This window comes from Daldinia decipiens (assembly GCF_022478715.1).
Source record: "Daldinia decipiens strain CBS 113046 unplaced genomic scaffold F4813scaffold_21, whole genome shotgun sequence".
NCBI classification, from domain to species: Eukaryota; Fungi; Ascomycota; class Sordariomycetes; order Xylariales; family Hypoxylaceae; genus Daldinia; species Daldinia decipiens.
The window spans coordinates 474657-494975 of record NW_026054564.1 but is presented as its reverse complement, the minus strand read 5'-3'; the positions used below and the strand labels follow the sequence as shown (position 1 = coordinate 494975).

Genomic DNA, 20319 nt, shown 5'->3' with positions numbered 1-20319 from the left:
CAAATATCATTATTCCTAATGAAGGCCTGGACGAAAAAGATTGAATACAAATCAGTATTCGGACACCAAATTAGAAAGCCCAGCTCCCTGAACGATGAAGGCTCAAAAATCACCAGAGTCCAGGCCGAAAAAAAAACAAGCAGAAAAGGAATAAAAGCTGGGTATTCTACTACGAACTCCCAAAATCAAACCGTATAGAGCAAATGTATCAAGTAATAAGCAGCCTGCGCAAACCAGCTGCTTTTTCTGTAGGAAAAAAATTGCTACGAGACACGGAAGTGATAGAAAACCATAGGATGAAGTTGGGGGGGGGGAAACTATAGGGAAGGAAAAAAGAAGAGAAGTTGAAAGTGCAGAAAATCTAATCAGACGATTTCAAGCACGGGTACCAATCTTATATATATATTGCATATAGAGACAAGGTTTTGCATATAGACACGATATGGATATAATAGGGTTAAGATGCACATGACAGCTACTGTATAAGCCCCTAGCCCAACAAGTCTCACCCGCACAAACGCGGCTCTTTTTTTGCCATGGCCCATGGCCCCATGGGGGGGGGGGGGGGGGTGGCGTAGAAGTGAGCGATAAGGGATAAGCGATAAACGATAGCTTACCAACCAATAACCAAGTCGACATCGCATCCGAGACTAGCAGCTATCCCACATTGTCGGCTTTTGATTCAACACCAAAAGATATGGTATGTACCTATTCATTCCTTACGGAGGGTTTGAAAGAGTTCGCTTTTCGGTACGTACTCTGAGGTCGAATTTCACTTTCCTTGCGCGGCAACAACCCCTTCCTCCCGTCCCGCGACAACTTACATTCCATCCATCCTCTCTCCCCATGCGAGGCGCCGAATACCCTGCCTCCTCCGAATATGTTTGCGGTTTCTTCTAGCTCCCCACACGACTTTGCCTTTCCCCGGAGCAGAAGGAAGCCCGCCCCGCGCAGTCGCCCACAACCCGCTTCTTGAACAGACCGACCTGTTGTTGCTGTCCTCGAGTTGCATCTGCGTCTCTAGCCGCCCAACATGCCTGGGCTTCCAGGTTGGTCCCGCCCGTACATTATTACAAGCACATATATATATATATATATGCAAACTGGGGTTTTCGTCTGACCTGTGCGCCGCCGTATAGCTTCGGTCGATCTGGATGAATGCATATCCCGCCTGTATAAGAAAGAACTCTTGGCCGAGTCTGTGATCGAGGCGATATGTGCCAAGACGAAAGAACTGCTCATGCGAGAGAGCAACGTCGTCCACGTCAGGGCCCCCGTCACCGTCGTCGGTGATATCCACGGCCAGTTTTACGACCTCATCGAGATATTTAAGATCGGCGGTTGGTGTCCGGATACGAACTACTTATTTCTCGGTAAGTGATGCAACCGAACTGCCATAAAGTTGTCATCGTTCTAACTCTCGCGGGTATTCCAGGCGATTATGTAGACCGCGGCATGTTCAGCGTCGAGACTATATCTTTACTCGTGTGCCTCAAGCTAAGGTACCCTAACCGCGTACACCTAATCAGGGGCAACCACGAGTCGCGCGGCGTAACACAATCTTATGGATTCTATACCGAGTGTTCGCGCAAATACGGGAACGCAAACGTCTGGCACTATTTCACAGACATGTTCGACTTCCTCACCCTCTCAGTAGTTATAAACGACCAGATCTTCTGCGTGCACGGCGGTCTCTCCCCCTCGATCCATTCCATCGACCAGATCAAAATCATCGACCGGTTCCGGGAGATACCGCACGAGGGCCCAATGGCCGACTTAGTATGGTCCGACCCAGATCCCGAGAGAGACGAATTTTCATTATCGCCCCGCGGGGCAGGCTATCAGTTCGGCGCGCGGGTAGTCAAGAAATTCCTGGCAGTAAACGGGATGAACCATATATTACGCGCGCACCAGCTCTGCCAGGAAGGATTCCAAGTCCTCTACGACGACCAGCTGAGCACGGTGTGGAGCGCGCCCAACTACTGCTACCGGTGCGGTAATATGGCTAGCGTACTCGAAGTCAGTGATGCTGGGGAGCGTTTCTTCAACGTGTTCGCGGCCGCGCCCGAAAATGACCAGCACAAGGAAATACAACAGGGAGGAGAGAAGACATCCGATGGAAATGCGCTGCCGGATTATTTCTTATAAGAATATATCCATTGGCCGGTCCGGATTTGTATAAGCAGGCTTATCAAGCAGGTGGTAGGCATGCCATAAAGATACCTCGATATATGGTGGTAGGAGGAAGGAGAATAAGAAAATACCCCCTTTTCAACCGTCGTATTCATCTACATAGACCCGTCGCCATCAAAGGCTCGAAAGGAAGAAATCATTTTGTTGGATGTTGTATTGAAAAAGAACTGCAAGTTGCGGCATAATTGTTTAGTAGAGCAAAGAAAATGCTCAAGAGATGAACTATCTACACTCAACTATCCGTCCCCTATAAGCATAAGTACTAGTCCCCAGCTAGCCGAACCGTCTAGGTCGAAGAGTACTATTCCATTGAATTTTTTGGACGTTTTGTCTTCCCTCTATTGTCGTGGTCGTCATCATTCAGTCAGATAACACGTTTTTTTCCCTCCGTGGAGTAGACGGCTACCGCATCTACCAGTCCTTGCTGATGTCGAAGCTCCACTCGAACTGCAGGTGAGTCTTCTTGTCGTCATCGACGAAGCTGGAAGTGGCGTTGTAGTGGCCTCGGGCAAGCATGCCGGAAGGAGCCTCTTCCTCTTGGACTATTGGGAGATCAGATCATCTGGGAAGTCAATTTTCAGATCAGGGATACTCACAGCGCTTGCTGTATAGGGGCTGCTTATCTGTGTTTGGGGCATAGCTTCCCTGCGATGTGTTAGTAATCGAGCAGCAAATGTTAGGTTGAGAATAGTTCTCAAAGTAGACTTTACCAGCATCTCGGAATCCTTGCTGACTTTGATACCCTTGCGCTTGACAACCTGGACGTACTGGAGACCGCTGAGAATTTCGTGCTGGACTTTGAAGGTGGCAACCATGGTGAATTTGCTGCCCTCCTTAATCTTGAAGGGGTGGTCCTTGAGGGTGCTCTCGCTACCGGGAGCAGACAGGTCGATAATGACGGGAGCACGGCCTGACGACTCCATAGCTAGAGAGTGAATGATGCAAACTCGAGGGTCGTTGGGATCGGATAGATCTTTTCCGCCGCTTAGACCGAGGGACTGCTTATAGCGCTGGAGAGATTCGTCGTTGGCATCTATATCAAGGTTATTCGAATTAGATGAATCCCTTCTATCACTAATTTGTGACCTGGTCTGTTGGAGTGTTTGTGAAGTTGTAGTGAAGGATGGTGAAATGGGAGAAGAGTTGGTTGATGAATTTATGAGCGTGATCTCCTCATCAAGCATCATGCTCGGTAATCCTCTACATGTCATGGCCGGATCAAGTCCGCTCCCAGATGAGGATGTAGAAAGGTGTTTCTTGGATTTCAGCGTGTGCTTCTCCTTAAACCAGTTTAACAAATCCATGCGCAGACGGGGTTTTTTATAAGACCGTGATGCACTCGCACCATCACTGGACTTGGTCGTGCTAATTTGAAGCTGGTCCTTTAGGTACTCCTTGGGGGATTGTTTGGTATGGGCATTGTCATACTCTGGAATAATGGGAGGCGTTGTAACCGGTGGGCAATGCTCCGCAAAACGGTCATCTAGGTCCTCCTCTGAAAGTCGATGGAAACCAGACGAGTATGTCGTATCATGAGTTTGCTTCATGAGCGGCATCGAGACCATACGTCGAACAAACCCAACGCGTTGAGGGGCAGCACGCCCAAGTGGTCGCGGACAGGTTGCGTATGCATCCATATTGAGAGCAAATGTGTTGATGCATCGGATGATGTGATTTGATTGAGAGAGTTGAGTCTTGGTTGAGATCTTGGTGTTGCTGAAAAAAGGTCCTTTGGTATGGCAAACTTGTAGATAAGGGCCTGTCCCGTATGATGTGGGTTGTTGAAAATTCCCATAGTCACTGTCGACGATTGGAAATTTCTTAACAGTCAAGTGTCAAATTGACTGACTTAGGCTCCAGCCTTAGAAAGCAAACAATTTCAAGACCATGTTTCTTCTCGCGTTTTTTTAAGAGACGCGTCTAAAGTCGGTGTCGTGAACTTCGTCCTATTTCCATCCCCCTTTTTTTTTCATCTAGCCCTTACCAAACTCAATTCCATCCCACCTGTTCTGTGCCTATAAAACACAGATATCTCTGGAGTAACGTGAAGGGAATGATAGACGGGAATTATGAAGGCACGGCAAGACCAAGTAAAGAAAAAAAGAAGCCTTTATACATACCCATATTCTGATATTCGGCCAAGCTCTGCTTAGGCTGAGAGAGCTTGTAACCCTGAGTCTCCTCGGGCAAGTGATCATTATCGTCTTGAGATGCCATTTTGATGATGCTCTACTGCAAAAAAGTAAGTCAAGTTGCTTTGAAAGAGTAAGTGTATTTTCAAGTATTGCTTTTCAAGTATTGTTTTGGAAAGATGTAAATAACAATAACAGATGATGTCGACGGGCGATAAAATATTGATTAGGAGGGGTAGGTAGACTGGCGGTGATGGCTTTGTACCTTGAGACTTTGTATCTTTGACTCTAGAGGGGTGTAACTAGGCTATCAGGCTACGCTATGTAAGTACTTGAAATATATGTACCTAAGTGGGATTTCTATGTCGATCTGATATAAAGAAGGTGGGTTGGACACGATGTTACAGAATTTGGGGCTTCTGGCCAATTTTGTGGCTCCTAGAAGCTGCATGTGCAGCTCAAGCGCGGCGGGGCTAAAAAAAAAAAAGGTGCACCAGTGGCTTTGAGAGGGGCTTTCCTGTCTTGTCTTGTCTTGCTCCCCTGAGGCCTTTTAGATTAGACATGCTATTGTGCTTTAAAACCGTGCTTTGCCTAACCTACGCATGCGTGATGCGTGCGTTAGTGATGTTAGTGATACCCCCGTCCCGTACTTGATGATGCCCGATATCACAACTTGGAGTAAGGGTTATAATATTGGCCAAACCGGCTATGGTCAGCTATGTCAGATAATGGTACCATCGTGCTTCTTTCTCCATCCAACAACTTCGATACGCTCACATAATAGCATGCACGCCTGCGTGGCACATATTATAATAATGGATCACAACAAATATACCATATGGTTTATTAAAAGTGAAGACCTTTTCTAAGTTGCTAGGTTAAGACTTTAATTATTTATGTTGATTCTTTTGCATACCTAGGCATGATGAATCACCAAGCTACATCCTAAGAGTTACATATGTAATCTAGTGGGGTAAAGGGTACTTAGTTAAAGGGGTAAGCCAGGTAATTCATCTATAAGTTTAGTTCTTTCTAACCTAACTTAGTACTCATTATGAGTATAAAAGAGATGAAGATGCAGCTTAGACTATACCTATAAATCTGATGGACTACCTAAGGTTGATTAGGTAGTTAAATATACAGTAACTACCTGTTATAGTTATAAGTAATGATTTAGCCATACATATCTAGACAAGTAAATACGTGACTTAGCTTGGATTTGATATAAATTGACGAACTAGGGAGCTTCCTTATTTTACATCTTTTGGTCCTCAAGCTCTTTAGGGCTTATAAAATACAATACACACGCTACCACGTATCGTAACAAACAGGCAAGGCAGGGGATAATTGGATAGAGTATCAAAGCAAACACAGTATCAATATGCACAGTAATAGTATTAATGCACCGTGGAAAAGCAATTTCCTCTTCGGTGATATAGTGGGTGCATCCGTATGTACCCCGTACTGGTCTTCCAGAAGAGGTGCTGGTCCGTGCCTTCTTCGTATATTCGTACTAAGGAGGAGTTAATAGGCCTTGCCGCAATAGACTTTTCCCATTGGATTATACTTTATAAAAACGGGTCCACTAAACCCGTCGTGGTAATTCATCAATTCCTATTTCGCGACTACTGGTCAAATCACCGTTGCTGACAGCAGCTCTAACTTGCAGTGCGAAGTCGAACGAAGCCCCCCCCGGCTTTCTCCCCTTCTCTCCCTCTGACCTTGTCCTTTTCCTAACAACCCGCCTCAAATTCGAGAGAGGAACCCTATTTTTTGCGCCGGGTGTTACAGCTACATCAACCTGTCCCCTTAAATGTTTTTTGTGGCCAAAGATTCATAACCTGTTATTTCAATTTCCAACTAACTAGGATTTCGAATACTGGTGTACCCTTTTTATTATAATAGCTTTCTTTTCCTGACGCAAGTCTGCATAACGTGAGTGAGATCCATCCTGGCGACCCGCCTATTCGACAGCCCTAAGTTCGCGCTTCTATGGCGACGACCCGCGACTTCACATCGCATCGCATCGCATTTCTGCGCGATTCGATAACGAAAACCTGCTAATCCAGTAACCAGCCTCAGTTTTCATTACCTACCTCTTTTAATACTACCCTCATTTGAATCTGATCGCTCGTCGCGGTTTCAATCGACGCGAGGCTCTATCGCATACCTTAATTTCGGTCGCGTCTTATCCAACAGGCCCCAAAAATGGCTGCTTCGAGACGTCTTCCTAACAAACATAATCCTCTTATGACTGAGGATATTCCTCCTTGTATGAAGCATCGTGTCTAGGTAGCTTTTGTTAACTCGCATCGCTTACTCGTTCTACAGATTATGAGCTCGTTTCACGTCGACGCTTGGGCCAGACCCAATTGACCGCGAAGATGGTTGCAGCCGGCACCGCGGGAGATATCGACCCTACTAGTCTTGGGGTCTTCGACTATGCGCATCTGCGGGCTCCCTTGCCGAAGGGTATCATCTCGGGCATCTTCAAGTCTTCTCCGAACTCGTATTTCCTCATGCGCCGCAGTCAGGATGGATTCGTCTCTGCCACTGGCATGTTCAAGGCGACTTTCCCCTATGCTGAGGCCATAGAAGAAGAGATGGAGCGCAAATTCATCAAGTCGCTACCCACGACGAGCCACGAGGAGACTGCTGGGAATGTTTGGATCCCTCCCGAGCAAGCCTTGGCTCTTGCCGAGGAGTATCGAATCACTCCTTGGATCTGTGCGCTCCTGGACCCGGCTGAAATCGCTATTACGAGTGCGCCTGACAGCCCTCCCAAGAAGATCGCCGCACCACCAAAATTCGAAGCTCCTTTACCAGCCCAGCCTCTCCTTGCACCGCCAACTCCATCATCACTTCCCCGTAGCACGCGCAGCCGTCGCTCAGCCAGCCCCTCAAAGAAACGAGCTGTCGCATCTCCGCGAAAGCGGGCTACGAAGGCCTCTACTCCTCAGTTACCTACCGAAATTCCGTCCTTGAAAGAAGAAGCTAAGCCCATTACGAACGGTTCGAAGACGGATGAGGACGCCGAGTCCATTGCTGCCACCGAGGAAGTATCTATTAAGACCATCGAAAAGGAACCAGCTATTGTCTTCGCGCCTGCCGAGGAAGAAGCCAAGGTGCAAATCAAGGTTGGCCAGGAAGTTGAATTCCATGGTGGTGTCGAAACAACACAAACTGCCGTCGAGGTGGAAATTCCCCTCAGTGGAGAACCTGATGTCGAAGAGGCTACTCGAATGATCGAAGAGGCGAAGGAGATGGTGAGGATCGCTGCTGCTGAGACTGCAGCGTCATCTGGTTCCAACAGCAATAAGAGCAAACGAAAGGCTGACGAGATCGCTGTCGATGACGACGAGGAGGAACAAGAAGAAGAAGAAGAAGCCGAAGAATCAGAGGAGCCGAGGTCTAAGAAAGTGAAGACGGAGGTGCAGTTGAGAAAGGAGCGCGTCAGGAACCGGGCGCTCGTCGGTCTTAGCGCGACCCTCGCAGTTGGGTAAGTTTCCAGACTATAGTGGAATTCAAACCGTCTCGTAAGCTAACCATCTTTTCCAGTGCCCTAATCCCGTACGTCATGGGCGTATTCTAGCCTAGTACTACCCTCGCACGTTCAGCTCCAGGCCCTACAGTTGTTTAGTCTTTTAGTATCCCCTCATATCGTCCTCACGATCCCGTATCATCTGGATTATTTTACTGGGTTTTGTTGGTGGGGAAGCCCGGTTACTTGTTTGTTATTTTTGCACATACCCCTCGTACAGTTGGTCAGAACCGGTTGTTCAGATTCTGATTTCGCGTAGCTATATGCAATGGCTCATGTATACATCACATCCCCTTTTGGCGGTCTCTCAGGAAAGGGGAGATGGCTCTGCTCCTACACTACAGGTCCCGAGAACTTCATAATGAAAAAGAGAAAATTCACTCGTTCACTCGTGTTTGTGACATTTTTAAGGTTGGCGGCTCCTTAAGAGATGATGATTCAAATAGTTTGGAATAGAATTTTCTGTAGAACTACGAAGTAACGAGGAGGGTCATTATAAGTGCCTAACTCGACAAAGAATGATATCAACAAAGAAGCTTATCTCGGCATGACGGAATTGTAGTCTTCGTGATATGGAAAGGAATGTGCTTGATTACCTATGATAAATATCCATATTATATCTACTTATATCCAGCTGCATGTAGGTTAGATAGGTTTAGGTAGTTAAGGTAGATGTGGTACAACAACCCTGGTGCTAAACGCGGCTCATCTGATAGTGACTTGATCCTTGAACTAAGCGACTTAACATTCCGCGTTAACTACGCCCAAAAAGGCCGACAGGGACCCACCATCTCTAGCCGATGGCCCAAGCTTTTAATTATTCTGAAATGAGAATAAAAAATTTCGCAATCTCATTTTATTCTCGTTTTTTTTTCCAATTCCAATTTTCAACCCCAGCAGAGGCGTAGCATTCAGAAACGGAATGCCCAATAGTCGCATTGGAGACCTCTAGAAAGATGGATGTCTGCAGAGCTGGTGTAATGGATTGAACAACGCATACCTACCTAGGTAACCCTCACAGACGCGATGTGCGCGGCGCAGGCTGTTTTTGGCTTTTGTCTTATTGAGGCGAGGTCACTTGACTTGACCTTCTAACCTAAGATTTTGGCCGGCAATGGTCGGTTCTGCGGTCCTCGGCACCCCGCGGGTGTTCAGGGCTTTGGAGAGAGAGTTGGAGAACCCGAACCCGAACCCGTCTCCAATTGACTTTTCTACCGCGCCTCTCTTATGTCCATCGTTGCAGTTGGCTGTTTTCACTTGGGGCTGGGATTGTTCAGCACACGCTACCTCTTTCCACCATGATGAGAGTTCACACCGCTGCACGGAATGCTTTTAAAGTCCAGAGACGGGCCTTCTCGGCTTCGCAAAGACGGTTGGAGAGGTATGGGTTCGTTGGGTTGGGGCAAATGGTACGTCATGAGTTGGAAAGCTTCGTTTTGGCGGCTTGTGCTATGACGGATAAACTAATGGATACGGGTTTAGGGGTACCAGATGGCCAAGAATTTACAGGCGAAACTCCCGCCGAGTGATTCGGTCAAGTTGTTCGATATCAACGGCGATGCGGTGAAACGGCTAGCTGAGGAGATGTGGACATCTCAGACTGGTGGCGCTGCAGTTGAACTCGCGCACGATGTGAATGACGCTGCAAAGGACTCGGTATGTGTCTATTGTTCCCTTAATTAGCTTCATTTCAGTTTTCGTTCACATGATGATTATGTTCTATCAATGATCTAAGTTGGGGCCGGCTTGCCGGTTTCTTTTATGATTAATTCTTTTTTATAGCCAATCCTCTGAAGAACTTACCCATTATTTAATTTAGTTTCAAGATCGTGTTAGCTTCCAATGCTAACTGAGTCTTGATAGGATATAGTAATTACGGTGTTACCTGAGCCGGCACATGTGAAGGGCGTGTATCGAGAGATATTATCCCCGGGTTTGCCAAAGAAGAACAGGATATATATCGATTGCTCAACTATTGATCCCTCGTCGTCCCGGGAGGTTGCAGGTTGGGTTGCCGATGCCAACCAAGGCCAATTTGTTGATGCTCCCATGTCGGGTGGTGTAGTAGGCGCTGCGGCAGGTACTTTGACTTTCATGCTGGGCGCTCCCGATGCTCTAGTACCAAAGCTAGAACCGATATTGCTACGGATGGGAAAACGAGTATTGCACTGCGGCGTGCAAGGCAATGGACTGAGCGCTAAGTTAGCCAATAATTATTTGCTTGCCATCAACAATATCGCAACAGCAGAAGCGATGAACTTAGGCATCAGATGGGGTCTCGATCCTAAGACGCTAGCCAATATCATCAATGTTAGCACTGGCAAATGCTGGCCAAGCGAAGTCAATAATCCGGTAAAAGGAGTTGTTGAAGGCGCACCAGCTAGCCGTGACTATTCTGGCGGGTTTGGTATTAGTCTAATGAAGAAGGATCTGAAGCTTGCCATTGTAGCCGCAAATGAAGCCAATGCGAAGTTAGAACTTGGCGATCGAGCAAGGCAAGTCTACGAAGAGGCTGAGCAAGTAGAAACGTGTAAAGGCAGAGACTTTTCTGTCATATATAGATTCTTAGGTGGTAAGGAATAAGACCTAATTTAAACATACCATCTAAACTGATCTGATCTGATCTGATCTGGCCTAATTTGATAAAGTGAAGAAGGGATTAATATATCTTCCCTGTAGTTATTAGATCTGATATTAATCGCTTATCCGAGATATATCTATGAGATCAGGTCTATATTTCTTGTAGTATGATGGATCAAGGTACGTTCCGGCGCTATGACCCGGATGGCGCCCGGAGAAGGGAACTAACGCCGTAGCGTCCCGGATGAGGCCTCTTCCGCCCAAAGATTGGGGGGTCCATCGGGCCCCTCTCTAGGTTAATCTAATTCCATAACTCTCTTTAGGATAGCGGTGACTTAGTCATGATGATGACGATACTTACCTGACTCTCTGCTCGATCACGCTTATACTTTAGAGCGAATAACTAGGTGGTACGTCTATGTTAAACGCCCATTCGACAATACACATGACAACACAAACCTTGGCCCTGGCCCTCGGAGCTGGGCAGGTCGTTTCGTCAGCTCGGCAGCGCAACCGAGCTGGGCATCGGCGTTCTAGAAGCCCACATGGGGGGGAGCGGAGGGTCTTGTCAGATCGCTTAAGCGCAGCCAGTAAACCCACCCACCTAACCTAGGTATCTCTCTCGTCCTTTTTCCGCTTTTAGTAACCTCCTCGTTGGGTGTATGTATTCCTATGGTGTCCGATCAGATTCCGCACCGGATCCTTACACTAGGTATCTTTGCGTAGGTATTCCTTTCACTCACTCACTCTTTGTTCCCGCTTACAGTAGGTAAGTAGGTAACCTCGCCTCCCCCATCCCCACCGATGATGCTCGCGGTAATCAGATTGCCGTGCCCATGGCGCGAGATAGATCGCCTGGGATATGTACTCCCACGAGGCTCCCACGACCCTTTTTTTCTTTCTTTCTCCCCTTCCATACTTTTCCTTTTATATCTGTAGTACCGCGCTGCTGGGTCGTTAATATCAGGTTGATCTCTTGTTCCCTGGATATACTTCGACCTTCGGTATTCTACAGTGCTCCGAGCTATAGCGCCTCTCGCTAAATTTCGTTCCGGTTCGTTTTATTTTATAGCTTGCCTGTTGGCGATACGTTCCGGTGATTTGGATTATCCAAGCGCTTGCTTCCGAGGTCTGGCTAGCCATTCAACAAACCGAAAAAAGGTTAGCTCAACTGCTGGACGTTGGGCGGTGGTTGCTGTTATAAAGAATTGATATCTTGAAGTGAAAAGGGGGGGAACAAAGAAAAGAAGTGAAAAGAGTGAATTCATACCGAGTTATTATACGGCCCGTCCAGCTCGACGACTTTCAAGATGTCAAATACTACGGATGCGCCGCACCACGTATCGTTCAGATCTTGCACTGAAGTCGGCCCTTACTGCCCGGTCCAGGCTACGGTTCTGGGATACTATCCCAACCTCGGCGTCAATGCCTTTCTCGCCGCTGCGTTTGGCCTATGCATCATAGGCCTCGTCGTCACCGGTATTTGGAAGAGGACCTGGGGTTACTCCGCTGCCCTCACCGCGGGATGTGTTCTGGAGTTTGCAGGTATGTTCCGTCCTGCCCTCGCCCCACGGGCTTGCAATATAAGAAGCCGTCAAGCATCCAAGCCCAGCCAGTCTCTTATATAGATACATGATATAGTATACCCATACTAACCTCCAAAACCCAGGCTACATCGCGCGCGTCCTCCTCCACGACAACCCCTGGGACTCAGGCGCCTTCCAGACGCAAATCTGCGCCATCATCCTCGCGCCAACCCTAATCTGCATCTCCATCTACCTCACCCTCAAGCACGTCACCCTCTCCATCAACCCGGAGCTCTCACGCCTGCGTCCCCGGCTATACCCGCTGATCTTCGTCCCCGCCGACGTGTCGTGCCTGATCCTGCAAGCCATCGGCGGGAGCCTCGCCGCCTCCGCCGGCTACGACAACCCGAACCTCCTGCTCTCCGGTGACCGCGTCATCATCGCCGGCATCGCCCTGCAGTCCGCCGTGCTGGGCGGCTTCGGCGTCCTGTGCGTCGATTACTACCTCCGCACCAAGACGTGGGTGGCCAGCGGCCACGCGACGCCCCAGGCCCTGGCCATGTGGAACGACCGCAAGTTTCGCATGTTCTTCTATGCGGTGACGGGTGCGTACGCGGGCATTCTGATACGGTGTATCTACCGAATTGCCGAGATGGCGGGAGGATGGGGGAACAAGATCATGCAGGACGAGCCGTCGTTTATTGTGCTTGAGGGATTGTAAGTGTTTACCTACCTACCTACCTACCTACCTATCTATCTACCTTCTTAACTCCCTCCCCCCCCCCCTTTCCCCTTCCAACCCTAGCTTTATCCGAGAGCCGTCCACTAACAACGCAATAACAGCTGCATCATCATCCCCGTCGTCCTCCTAACCGCCTTCCCGCCAGGCTTCCTGTTCCCGGCAATGGCTGAGCGGGAAGCCCGGCGCTTCAGGAGGGGGAACAAGGGGGATAAGGTAGCTGGCGAGGAACCCATCACGTCCGGCGACGAGGAACATCAGATGGAGCAGAAGGCTCTTAGCGTATAAGACGTTAATGTTTCTTCATTTTTATGATCTATTGCTGCTATTTTGGGAATTAGACGTACGACCAGTTGCGTGTTTTGTTTCGCCCGCCTGGTTGGCTTACTTTTTGCATATGTATAGCGTTTGGTTTGCGATGATATAGACAGCTCTACCTAATTATCCTAGATATCCATGGTTTTGTATACCCTCTTTAATATTACACGCCTACATACAACTTTCGACTCAAAGTGACACTTTCTTAACGTGAAATAGCAAGTCCCATAATTGAAAAGTGTTTGGAAAATTGCGCACGGTAATTCTTTGCATGGTAATCAGATATGTAGGTGATTTTTCCATGATTCTTTCTAGGCAGACAGCCAAAAAAAGAGACCTAGCAATGCCTGGTTCTATGTAGCCAGTCCCAATGCCCTTGGTGCCTAGGTATGCATTTCTATTTGTATAGCTCTATTTGATATGCAAAGAAGTAAGCAAGTTTGATGTTACCTATTAAGGAACCCTTCTAGCTCAGCTTTGGAGTTGTCTAATTCCTCATCGGTCGCTTCTTCTTCTTCTTCTTCCTCTTCGGATTCCTCCTCTGATTCCTCCTCTTCTTCGCTCTCCTCTTCCTCCTCAGCGTCTTCCTCGCCTTCATCTTCCGCCTCCTCTTCCTCGTCCTCGGCGAGCCAATCATCTAAAGTCTTAGCCCCTGTACCTGCTGAGGTGGAGAGCCCATTGCTCCTACCTGCTTGCGCTCCCATTGAAGAATCTCCAAGCGTCCGTGCCGCAGGAATAGCTCTCTTCTCTTCACCATATTCGTTCGGAACGCCATCCTGAGCCCGAAGCTTCGGGTCCGGTTCCCTGCCTTCTTCAACCCAGTCCGGTAGGGGCTCGTACCCTCGTAGGCCGTGCACGCCTCCACCTCCGGCAAGCACTAATGATGAGGATCCTAGTAAGAACCCTTTACGCGTCTCTGACGGACTTGGCGCTTGAGGTGCGGGTTTAGGCGCAAGTAACATCAGCGTTGCTAATTGGGGCACGCTCAGCAGCGCTTTGTATAAGCGCGTGCGGTCGCGCAAATCGTATGACGTATCGTAACGGACAAGTAGGAGGACGTAATTCCATAATCGGGCTATAGGATGATCCTCTGAGTTGGGTGGGGGGTCGTTGTTCTCCTGGTCCGACTTTTGCGCTTCCGCTGTCCGGTTGAGATGGTGCAGGTAGACTTTCGCTGCGAGAAGGACGATCTGCCGCTTAGCGATCTCGGATTCTTCCGCAAATGCTTTCAGAAGTATTCGCAGCACGTCGGCCGCGATGTTGTCCTCGCCGTTTAGACCAGCAAATTCACCCACGAGCCAGATGATGGTTGCGCGGGCCTGCGGGTCGGTTGCGGAGTCGAGATTCTTCGCCAGGCGCACAACAGTTCCCATATGCGCTTGAGGTTCTTGTTGGATAAGGTGACGGATTACCGTGAGGGACTCGGCAGCTAGCGTGCCGTCAAGACTAGTTATTTGCCCTAGTAGTAGTCGCATACATCGGGGTGCCGTCGCCGGATCTGCTTGCGCGCATCGGCCAATAGCTCGCACTGCTTCGCGAACAAGCGACTTATTCGTCCCGCGAGAGAAGTGTTCGAGTTCATTAAGGATGAGGCTCTTCGTCTGCAAGGGGCTGTGGGGAAATATTAGTGCGAGTACCTCGAGCTTTAGTTCCCACACTGGAGCTGTATCGGTAGCGCGGACGAGAAAGTGGGAGGCGTATTTGACGAATGATTCCGGGTGCGCAAGACAGACAGATACTATATTATATAGAGCGATCTGCTGAATGTCCTGTGCTCCCCTTAAAAGAGCGACCAACGGACCGACGGAGGCTTTGGTGTATTCAGGTGTACCCAGGTCCGCATAACAACGAGCCACAGCTACCACCACACCCGAGTTCCTACTTTGTAGAAGTGGTTTGATTCCATTAAGTAATAGGACAAGATCCGGATCGAGAATGACTACCCGTTCCCCTTCCGAGGCAGGTTCTGATTCACCCTCCCCATAGAAGTCCTGGAGATCGGCCGGTTTGTCTTTTGATCTGGCAGTCTTCGTCCGCCTCGGGAAGCACTTCCGCGCGTATATGGACATCATTCTTAGCACTGCCAGCTGACTCCACTCGTCCATATCTACAATCTTCTTGACGAGACTCCTGTAGTGCTTATGGATCAGGTCAACCCTGTCGGGACATATTTCCATGTAGGCACTGACCGCGGCACCGGCGACAAAGTACTGCTTGTCGCCTAGGAGAGTTGTCAGGTATTCTAGTAGCTGAGGTAGCGTGCTCGGTTCTAGACGGTAACATTTCGGTATGGCGAGAGCAGCAGCCTTGCGCACATGAGGGGACATGTCGACTACCCCCTTTTTGATAGCTAAGGATACAATCTGGCTGATGACAGGGACTCGAATGCCGGACATGGTTCGCAGGGCAAGTGCTCGTACTTGGGGATTCGAGTCTGATAGAGACTTTTGGATTGTATTAATAGACAAGAGGGCCATATCTGGTTCTTGTTCGGCATGGTGTATAAGATATATGTATACAAGTTTTTTGATTTCGAGGTTCGGTGACGCGACATTCTTGACGATGGAAGAAAAGAATGGGAGAGTCTTCTGCTGGCGGTACATCATCTGGTTAAGTAGGATCGATCAGTCGGCGTGTTCCAGCAGTCGGCAAGGGGGACAGAGCATGCGTGAATGCGTACAGAAATAACACGTCGCAGTCCATCGAGCACTTCACGGTCATTTCGGCTGTCGAGAAGCTTCTTTAGTTGCGCCGTCGGTAGAGACCGTGTGGTGCTACGAGAGCTTCGGGCGGCTTGGGCCGCATCGAGAGTGAGCTCCCGGGCTACGGAGAGGGAGGTTAGTCTATCTCGGTCAAGCTATGTCAAGTATCCTTAGAAGATAATAGATAATATGATAATATAGGGTTCTCACCGCTCTCAAGCAAATTGGATATTCGAGAGATAGACTCCATAGCGTAGGTGAAGACGGGCAGACAGCTCGTAAGCTGTTGCGTTGGCTGCGTGTTCTTAGGTGTGTGACGTCGGTAGAGGAAAGCTAAGTTTCAGTTGCAGCCGTGTTAAACATTTGGTGGGGCTTTTCCCCGGTGACTTTTCCCCAGTGACTTTTTATGGGGCAACCTTTAAACTTAGTTCTATATACCTTAGGTACATAGTGCAATAGTTACCTAATATTAGGTTGCGGGTAGTAGGCGCAATGCACCTATAACCCCTTCCCGGGAAGCAGGTTCATTTACTTATACGGACATGTATTAATCGTTGAGATTTTTGTAATGGCCGTTATGAAGTCACAATATCCATGTCTTCGGCACCCTTTCTACTCCTCTCCCCGGCACTACCTTCTGAACTTCTCACTTATATCCTAACCCACCACGTCCATCCAACTACTCTTATTATATGTTCTTCCCGCTTGGAATTCCTTGCGTCTCTCTCGGACCATGTGCTTCCAGAGACAGCTAATCCGGACGGGGTAGCTCCTGATGAACATCCAGCGGAAACTTCAACATCTGCTACTACGCCGGAGATCCAAGATGTCAAACAAGAGCAGACCAGGCAACAACACAGGCTTCTCTCCTCTCCGCTGTACCAAGTAGCCACATCGCGGCACATCCGTGTCGTCTACATCCCCACAGTCACACATCTCCGTGCATACTTGACCGTCTTCTCACCAGATGACTCCAAAGTCCCAGTTCCACCCGCCGGTTTCAACTCCTCAGGGACGTACACACCGTGTATAATACTATACGGATTCCTAGAGATGCATCGCGACACGAGCGAATGGAGCGCACAAGGTCTCGGTAACTCTACATCCGCGCTAGTAGAGCTAGGCTACCGCTTATCGTGGCAGACGATCGTTATTGAGCCTCGGAAGCATAGCTCTGCATTTCCATTTGAGGACTCGTTAAGAGAAAACGTTCCCTTTTTAAGTGGCGGTGGGCGGAGACTGGGTCCCGACGCGGAGGCTGGCGGTTGGACTGGTCGGACCGTAGAAGTCGGAAGAGTCATGAAGAGGTGGTTTGATTTCCAACTTGGGGAATGGGATTTAAACTTGAATGAAGACAAGTAGACGCCAGTAAAAGCATGGTTGACTTTATAAATAATATGGTATCTCTTCAGATGCCTAAAACACAAGGTACAATGATAATAAGCCCCGTGTGCACTTTTCCGGTCCTGGTCGGTATGCAACACCTTAACGCCTACCTGGTATCATCCTTTCATGGCCTCGTTATCGTTAAAAAGGTGAGAGACAATGGTTAGATGGAGACGGCCTGTTCCATCTCTGTAATGTACAGCTTGATGTGTGACTCCATCTTCAGATACTCATCATATGCGCTGTGAACCTCTCTCTCGATGTTCTCCTTGAGATCCAGCATCTATCTTGTCGTTAGCACCAAGTATAGGGTAGCCGAGGGGGATAATCTGAGTATACGTACCTTCTTCTCAGTTTGCTCAATTCGGACCCTCCTTCTCTCGATCTCCGTGCCCTTCGTCGCTCGCTCCTCTGTCAACTTCTTGTGTAATGCCCGGAGCTCTTCCATCTTCTCCTTGGCTTCCTGGGCCTTCTCTCGACTGTGTTCGCGGAGTTTTTCTGTACGCTCGTTCCACTTGCCTAACTGCCTCTGTAGCAATGACTCTACTCTCTCTACTTCTTTGACGTTGTTGCCACGTTCCGATAACGCATCTCGCTGCTTCGCGTTTCTAGCATTTTCCTCTTCCTCCTTGGCTAGTTCCGTTGAGATCTCATCGAGAAGTTTGATACAGGATGCAACATCCGTCGCCACAACACCGAAGGAATCCGTTGACGTCTGTAATGCTCTTGCTCGTCGATCCAGAGAATCTATATGGGCTTTATCTGTGTTGAGAGTATTGCTGAGCTCCGCTAGGCTTGTTTGCAACGCTTGGGGACTTTGCAGTGTGTATGGTCGTAGCTTGGCGCTCTCCTGCTTAAGCAGCATCTTCTCAGTTGTTTTTTGCTCGAGTCGTTGTGCCAACTCTCCCTTCTTTGCCTTCGCCTCTTCTAGCCGAACTGCGACCTTCTCTTGGTTCCGCCGTAGCTCCAGCAGAGTCTTCTTTAGTTCCTCATTACGTTCTGTCTTTTCGCGGACCTGGGCTTCCATCGCCTTTCGGTTATGTCGCATCTCCTCTAATCTGGATTCCAAGTCCTGGTTCTCGCCATATAGCGTCTCGATCCGCGCCTTAGTCTGTTCAGCCTTGTTGAAATGCTCGTCGATGACATTAGTCTGACTTTCGCGGAACCGAACGAAGTTTATCAAGTAACTAAAGATCTTGACGAGTCGCGGATGTGTGGGTTTATATAGATCGCTAAAACTGAAGTCGGTAATACCGCACTCGAGAAGTAGCTTGCGCAGCGATACGTAGAAGCCCAGTAGGTTGCGAGTGTCGGGAGGCACAATATCGGTGAATTCGCCGCATACATCCTCAGCCGCAGCGCGCATCGCCGGTTCGACGGTATCACGGGTCGCATTCAAAAGCAGTTCAGCGAACCACTCGAAGATCATTTGCACTTGTAACGGGTTCGGCTTCTGCAAGTCGGCAACAGTAAAGGGGATCCCGATGTCCGTTATACAACCGACGATCTCTCTATCCGGTAGCCGCATGAAAGCGTCGGCTTCCTCCTCCTTCTTGCGCGTGCGCGACTGGTTTTGCGTCGGCGGTATTATCGACATTCGCGGGTTATACGCCATGGTCGCGCTATGGGATATTTATCGTCTTCGAGAGGGTTGCAAGTTTCGTATGTTCTATAGTATCAGATAACAGTATCAGATAGTACTATTCTTGAAATTGTTCCGAATCGTTGAATTATCGAGCTAAGTAAGTGATGGAGCGGAAAAGGCTTGGGAGATATGTTTTGATACGGTTGCTATGTGGGTCGAGCAGCTAAGATACCCAGCTGCGAGTGTGTAAACAATTGATTATGTCATCCTTACTGATTGGCTGAACGCTCTTACTACCTAGGTACCTATGTAAGTGTGTACCTACCCTATATGTAGTACAAATGTATAATTTATGACAGCATTTCTTCTCGCATTTCCAGTGAACTCATCATTTTGTACTTCTCTCATTTTAAACCCCACGACCCACGAGTTGGCTACCTGAAATCTCAGCTAGGTACTATGTACGCTGAGTGGCTTAAGCCATTATGTACCGCCCTTAAAATAATGTCCGACGCATGCAGAATTCTATGATAGGCTATTGAGGTAAAATACCTGCAGAAACACCGGCGTGGTTCTCGGCTATTACTAGATACCTCTTCATTCGGTTTGCTAGTACGCTTTAGCAGATGAGATGAAGTTGAAACCTCTCCAACGGGCCTCGTTTTCAGCTATTCGACCCAGAGTATAGCCACAACCAGGAATCTTTGTTGCATGGCGGTAGGTTAGGTGGTAAGGTAGGTAGCCAGTCCAATCCTTAGATCGCCAGAAGCTTCACTATAACAGACAATCTAAGTACACATCCAATCAGAGGTTGTCAACCCTAGATCCTATCATATGTAATCATATGTATGTGAGCATTCCTATACTCGAATCGTTTATTCCCAGATCATCAGGGCTGCGGAGAAGAGACGTTTATATCCAATGAAAGTTGTTGTACGACAGCTATGCTTTTCATCCTCCTATAGGTTATAGGCATTCTAGAGATCCACAGGAGACGAGAGGGACGGCGGCTCGCGATGTAGAACCTTATCAAAGTCAAGCATTTAATCATCCAATACATTTCTCACCCAGAACGGAGACAGCAGTAAACTACCTCATCTAGATTTGCTGCTCTGGCAGTCCGGTTAGAGCGATATAGCAAATAATCCAGAAGCGTTCTTATCTGGACGCACGTTTGGGACCGATCGGCCATTAAGCTTCTCAGGAACGGTGCTCTTGCATAAGGACCCAGGGGAGATGCGTGTGTTAAGCACACAACCTTCTACGTGTCAGTCTTGAGAGGCATAACCACTGTGTCTTGAGTTACCACCGCCCCCCCGCATATGCAAGTACCATAGATCCAGATTTCCAATGAGAGCCGAACAGGCTATCTCCAATATGTATCTACTTGCATTTTGCGTCTTTTTACATATGTGTGGGTTGGGCAAGACACTAAAGCATGAAACTCTCGGCATCTTCAAGGATGAGTTGCGGTGACGTACAAAATAAGGGAGATGAGAAGACAAGAGTCAGAATACCTACCCTATGGCTATCCTTTTACAGCAACGAAGCGCCTATCATTTCCATTCGTGAGTTTGCTACCCGAAGCTATGCCCTATTGCGATGCACGAGCCGTTA

General features: G+C 48.5%; 8 protein-coding genes across 8 annotated transcripts; 5 read left to right on the top strand and 3 right to left on the bottom strand.

The window, feature by feature from the left end:
• Positions 1-580: 580 nt before the first annotated feature.
• F4813DRAFT_125104 (serine/threonine-protein phosphatase PP2A catalytic subunit) lies at positions 581-2698 on the top strand. Its single transcript, XM_049238642.1, has 3 exons — positions 581-1049; positions 1140-1373; positions 1436-2698. Exons 1-3 carry the CDS (start codon positions 1034-1036, stop codon positions 2146-2148), a joined length of 963 nt encoding a protein of 320 aa, XP_049098726.1. The 5' UTR covers positions 581-1033; the 3' UTR covers positions 2149-2698.
• On the bottom strand, positions 2377-4792 carry F4813DRAFT_125084 (E set domain-containing protein). Its single transcript, XM_049238641.1, has 5 exons — positions 4673-4792; positions 4314-4425; positions 2904-3226; positions 2790-2838; positions 2377-2735 (listed from the first exon to the last, which is right to left on the bottom strand). The coding sequence occupies exons 2-5, from the start codon at positions 4408-4410 to the stop codon at positions 2605-2607; spliced, it is 600 nt and encodes a 199-aa protein (XP_049098725.1). The 5' UTR covers positions 4411-4425; positions 4673-4792; the 3' UTR covers positions 2377-2604.
• A 1230-nt stretch (positions 4793-6022) lies between these two features.
• F4813DRAFT_124889 (DNA-binding domain of Mlu1-box binding protein MBP1) lies at positions 6023-8228 on the top strand. The gene is made up of 4 exons (XM_049238639.1): positions 6023-6260; positions 6408-6597; positions 6657-7824; positions 7884-8228. The coding sequence occupies exons 2-4, from the start codon at positions 6534-6536 to the stop codon at positions 7915-7917; spliced, it is 1266 nt and encodes a 421-aa protein (XP_049098724.1). The 5' UTR covers positions 6023-6260; positions 6408-6533; the 3' UTR covers positions 7918-8228.
• Positions 8229-8703: 475 nt separating this feature from the next.
• Positions 8704-10809, top strand: F4813DRAFT_125004 (putative 3-hydroxyisobutyrate dehydrogenase G6G8.5). The gene is made up of 3 exons (XM_049238640.1): positions 8704-9275; positions 9349-9522; positions 9730-10809. The coding sequence occupies exons 1-3, from the start codon at positions 9165-9167 to the stop codon at positions 10447-10449; spliced, it is 1005 nt and encodes a 334-aa protein (XP_049098723.1). The 5' UTR covers positions 8704-9164; the 3' UTR covers positions 10450-10809.
• A 774-nt stretch (positions 10810-11583) lies between these two features.
• F4813DRAFT_124876 (RTA1-domain-containing protein) lies at positions 11584-13237 on the top strand. The gene is made up of 3 exons (XM_049238638.1): positions 11584-11991; positions 12116-12689; positions 12816-13237. Exons 1-3 carry the CDS (start codon positions 11757-11759, stop codon positions 12997-12999), a joined length of 993 nt encoding a protein of 330 aa, XP_049098722.1. The 5' UTR covers positions 11584-11756; the 3' UTR covers positions 13000-13237.
• Positions 13238-13250: 13 nt separating this feature from the next.
• On the bottom strand, positions 13251-16055 carry F4813DRAFT_363224 (ARM repeat-containing protein). Its single transcript, XM_049243678.1, has 3 exons — positions 15942-16055; positions 15710-15852; positions 13251-15635 (listed from the first exon to the last, which is right to left on the bottom strand). Exons 1-3 carry the CDS (start codon positions 15979-15981, stop codon positions 13476-13478), a joined length of 2343 nt encoding a protein of 780 aa, XP_049098721.1. The 5' UTR covers positions 15982-16055; the 3' UTR covers positions 13251-13475.
• A 107-nt stretch (positions 16056-16162) lies between these two features.
• F4813DRAFT_124836 (uncharacterized protein) lies at positions 16163-17186 on the top strand. Its single transcript, XM_049238636.1, has one exon. The coding sequence runs from the start codon at positions 16326-16328 to the stop codon at positions 17091-17093; it is 768 nt and encodes a 255-aa protein (XP_049098720.1). The 5' UTR covers positions 16163-16325; the 3' UTR covers positions 17094-17186.
• F4813DRAFT_124835 (Nuf2 family protein) lies at positions 17187-19161 on the bottom strand. Its single transcript, XM_049238635.1, has 2 exons — positions 17461-19161; positions 17187-17400 (listed from the first exon to the last, which is right to left on the bottom strand). The coding sequence occupies exons 1-2, from the start codon at positions 18730-18732 to the stop codon at positions 17281-17283; spliced, it is 1392 nt and encodes a 463-aa protein (XP_049098719.1). The 5' UTR covers positions 18733-19161; the 3' UTR covers positions 17187-17280.
• Between the last annotated feature and the right edge of the window lie 1158 nt (positions 19162-20319).

Coding starts and splice junctions, on each gene's coding strand:
- F4813DRAFT_363224 (XM_049243678.1), bottom strand. CDS start 15,981: ATGGAGTCTATCTCTCGAATATCCAATTTGCTTGAGAGCG. Junction 15,853..15,941: donor ATCCAATTTGCTTGAGAGCG/GTGAGAACCCTA, acceptor CCCTCTCCGTAG/CCCGGGAGCTCACTCTCGAT. Junction 15,636..15,709: donor GACTGCGACGTGTTATTTCT/GTACGCATTCAC, acceptor CTACTTAACCAG/ATGATGTACCGCCAGCAGAA.
- F4813DRAFT_125104 (XM_049238642.1), top strand. Junction 1,374..1,435: donor TACGAACTACTTATTTCTCG/GTAAGTGATGCA, acceptor CGGGTATTCCAG/GCGATTATGTAGACCGCGGC.
- F4813DRAFT_124835 (XM_049238635.1), bottom strand. CDS start 18,732: ATGGCGTATAACCCGCGAATGTCGATAATACCGCCGACGCAAAACCAG. Junction 17,401..17,460: donor TTGAGCAAACTGAGAAGAAG/GTACGTATACTC, acceptor ACGACAAGATAG/ATGCTGGATCTCAAGGAGAA.
- F4813DRAFT_125084 (XM_049238641.1), bottom strand. CDS start 4,410: ATGGCATCTCAAGACGATAATGATCACTTGCCCGAGGAGACTCAGGGT. Junction 3,227..4,313: donor GGCCGAATATCAGAATATGG/GTATGTATAAAG, acceptor ACCTTGATATAG/ATGCCAACGACGAATCTCTC. Junction 2,839..2,903: donor GCAAGGATTCCGAGATGCTG/GTAAAGTCTACT, acceptor AACACATCGCAG/GGAAGCTATGCCCCAAACAC.
- F4813DRAFT_124889 (XM_049238639.1), top strand. CDS start 6,534: ATGGCTGCTTCGAGACGTCTTCCTAACAAACATAATCCTCTTATGACT. Junction 6,598..6,656: donor GACTGAGGATATTCCTCCTT/GTATGAAGCATC, acceptor CTCGTTCTACAG/ATTATGAGCTCGTTTCACGT. Junction 7,825..7,883: donor AGCGCGACCCTCGCAGTTGG/GTAAGTTTCCAG, acceptor CATCTTTTCCAG/TGCCCTAATCCCGTACGTCA.
- F4813DRAFT_124836 (XM_049238636.1), top strand. CDS start 16,326: ATGTCTTCGGCACCCTTTCTACTCCTCTCCCCGGCACTACCTTCTGAA.
- F4813DRAFT_124876 (XM_049238638.1), top strand. CDS start 11,757: ATGTCAAATACTACGGATGCGCCGCACCACGTATCGTTCAGATCTTGC. Junction 11,992..12,115: donor ATGTGTTCTGGAGTTTGCAG/GTATGTTCCGTC, acceptor TCCAAAACCCAG/GCTACATCGCGCGCGTCCTC. Junction 12,690..12,815: donor TTTATTGTGCTTGAGGGATT/GTAAGTGTTTAC, acceptor ACGCAATAACAG/CTGCATCATCATCCCCGTCG.
- F4813DRAFT_125004 (XM_049238640.1), top strand. CDS start 9,165: ATGATGAGAGTTCACACCGCTGCACGGAATGCTTTTAAAGTCCAGAGA. Junction 9,276..9,348: donor TCGTTGGGTTGGGGCAAATG/GTACGTCATGAG, acceptor ATACGGGTTTAG/GGGTACCAGATGGCCAAGAA. Junction 9,523..9,729: donor ATGACGCTGCAAAGGACTCG/GTATGTGTCTAT, acceptor GAGTCTTGATAG/GATATAGTAATTACGGTGTT.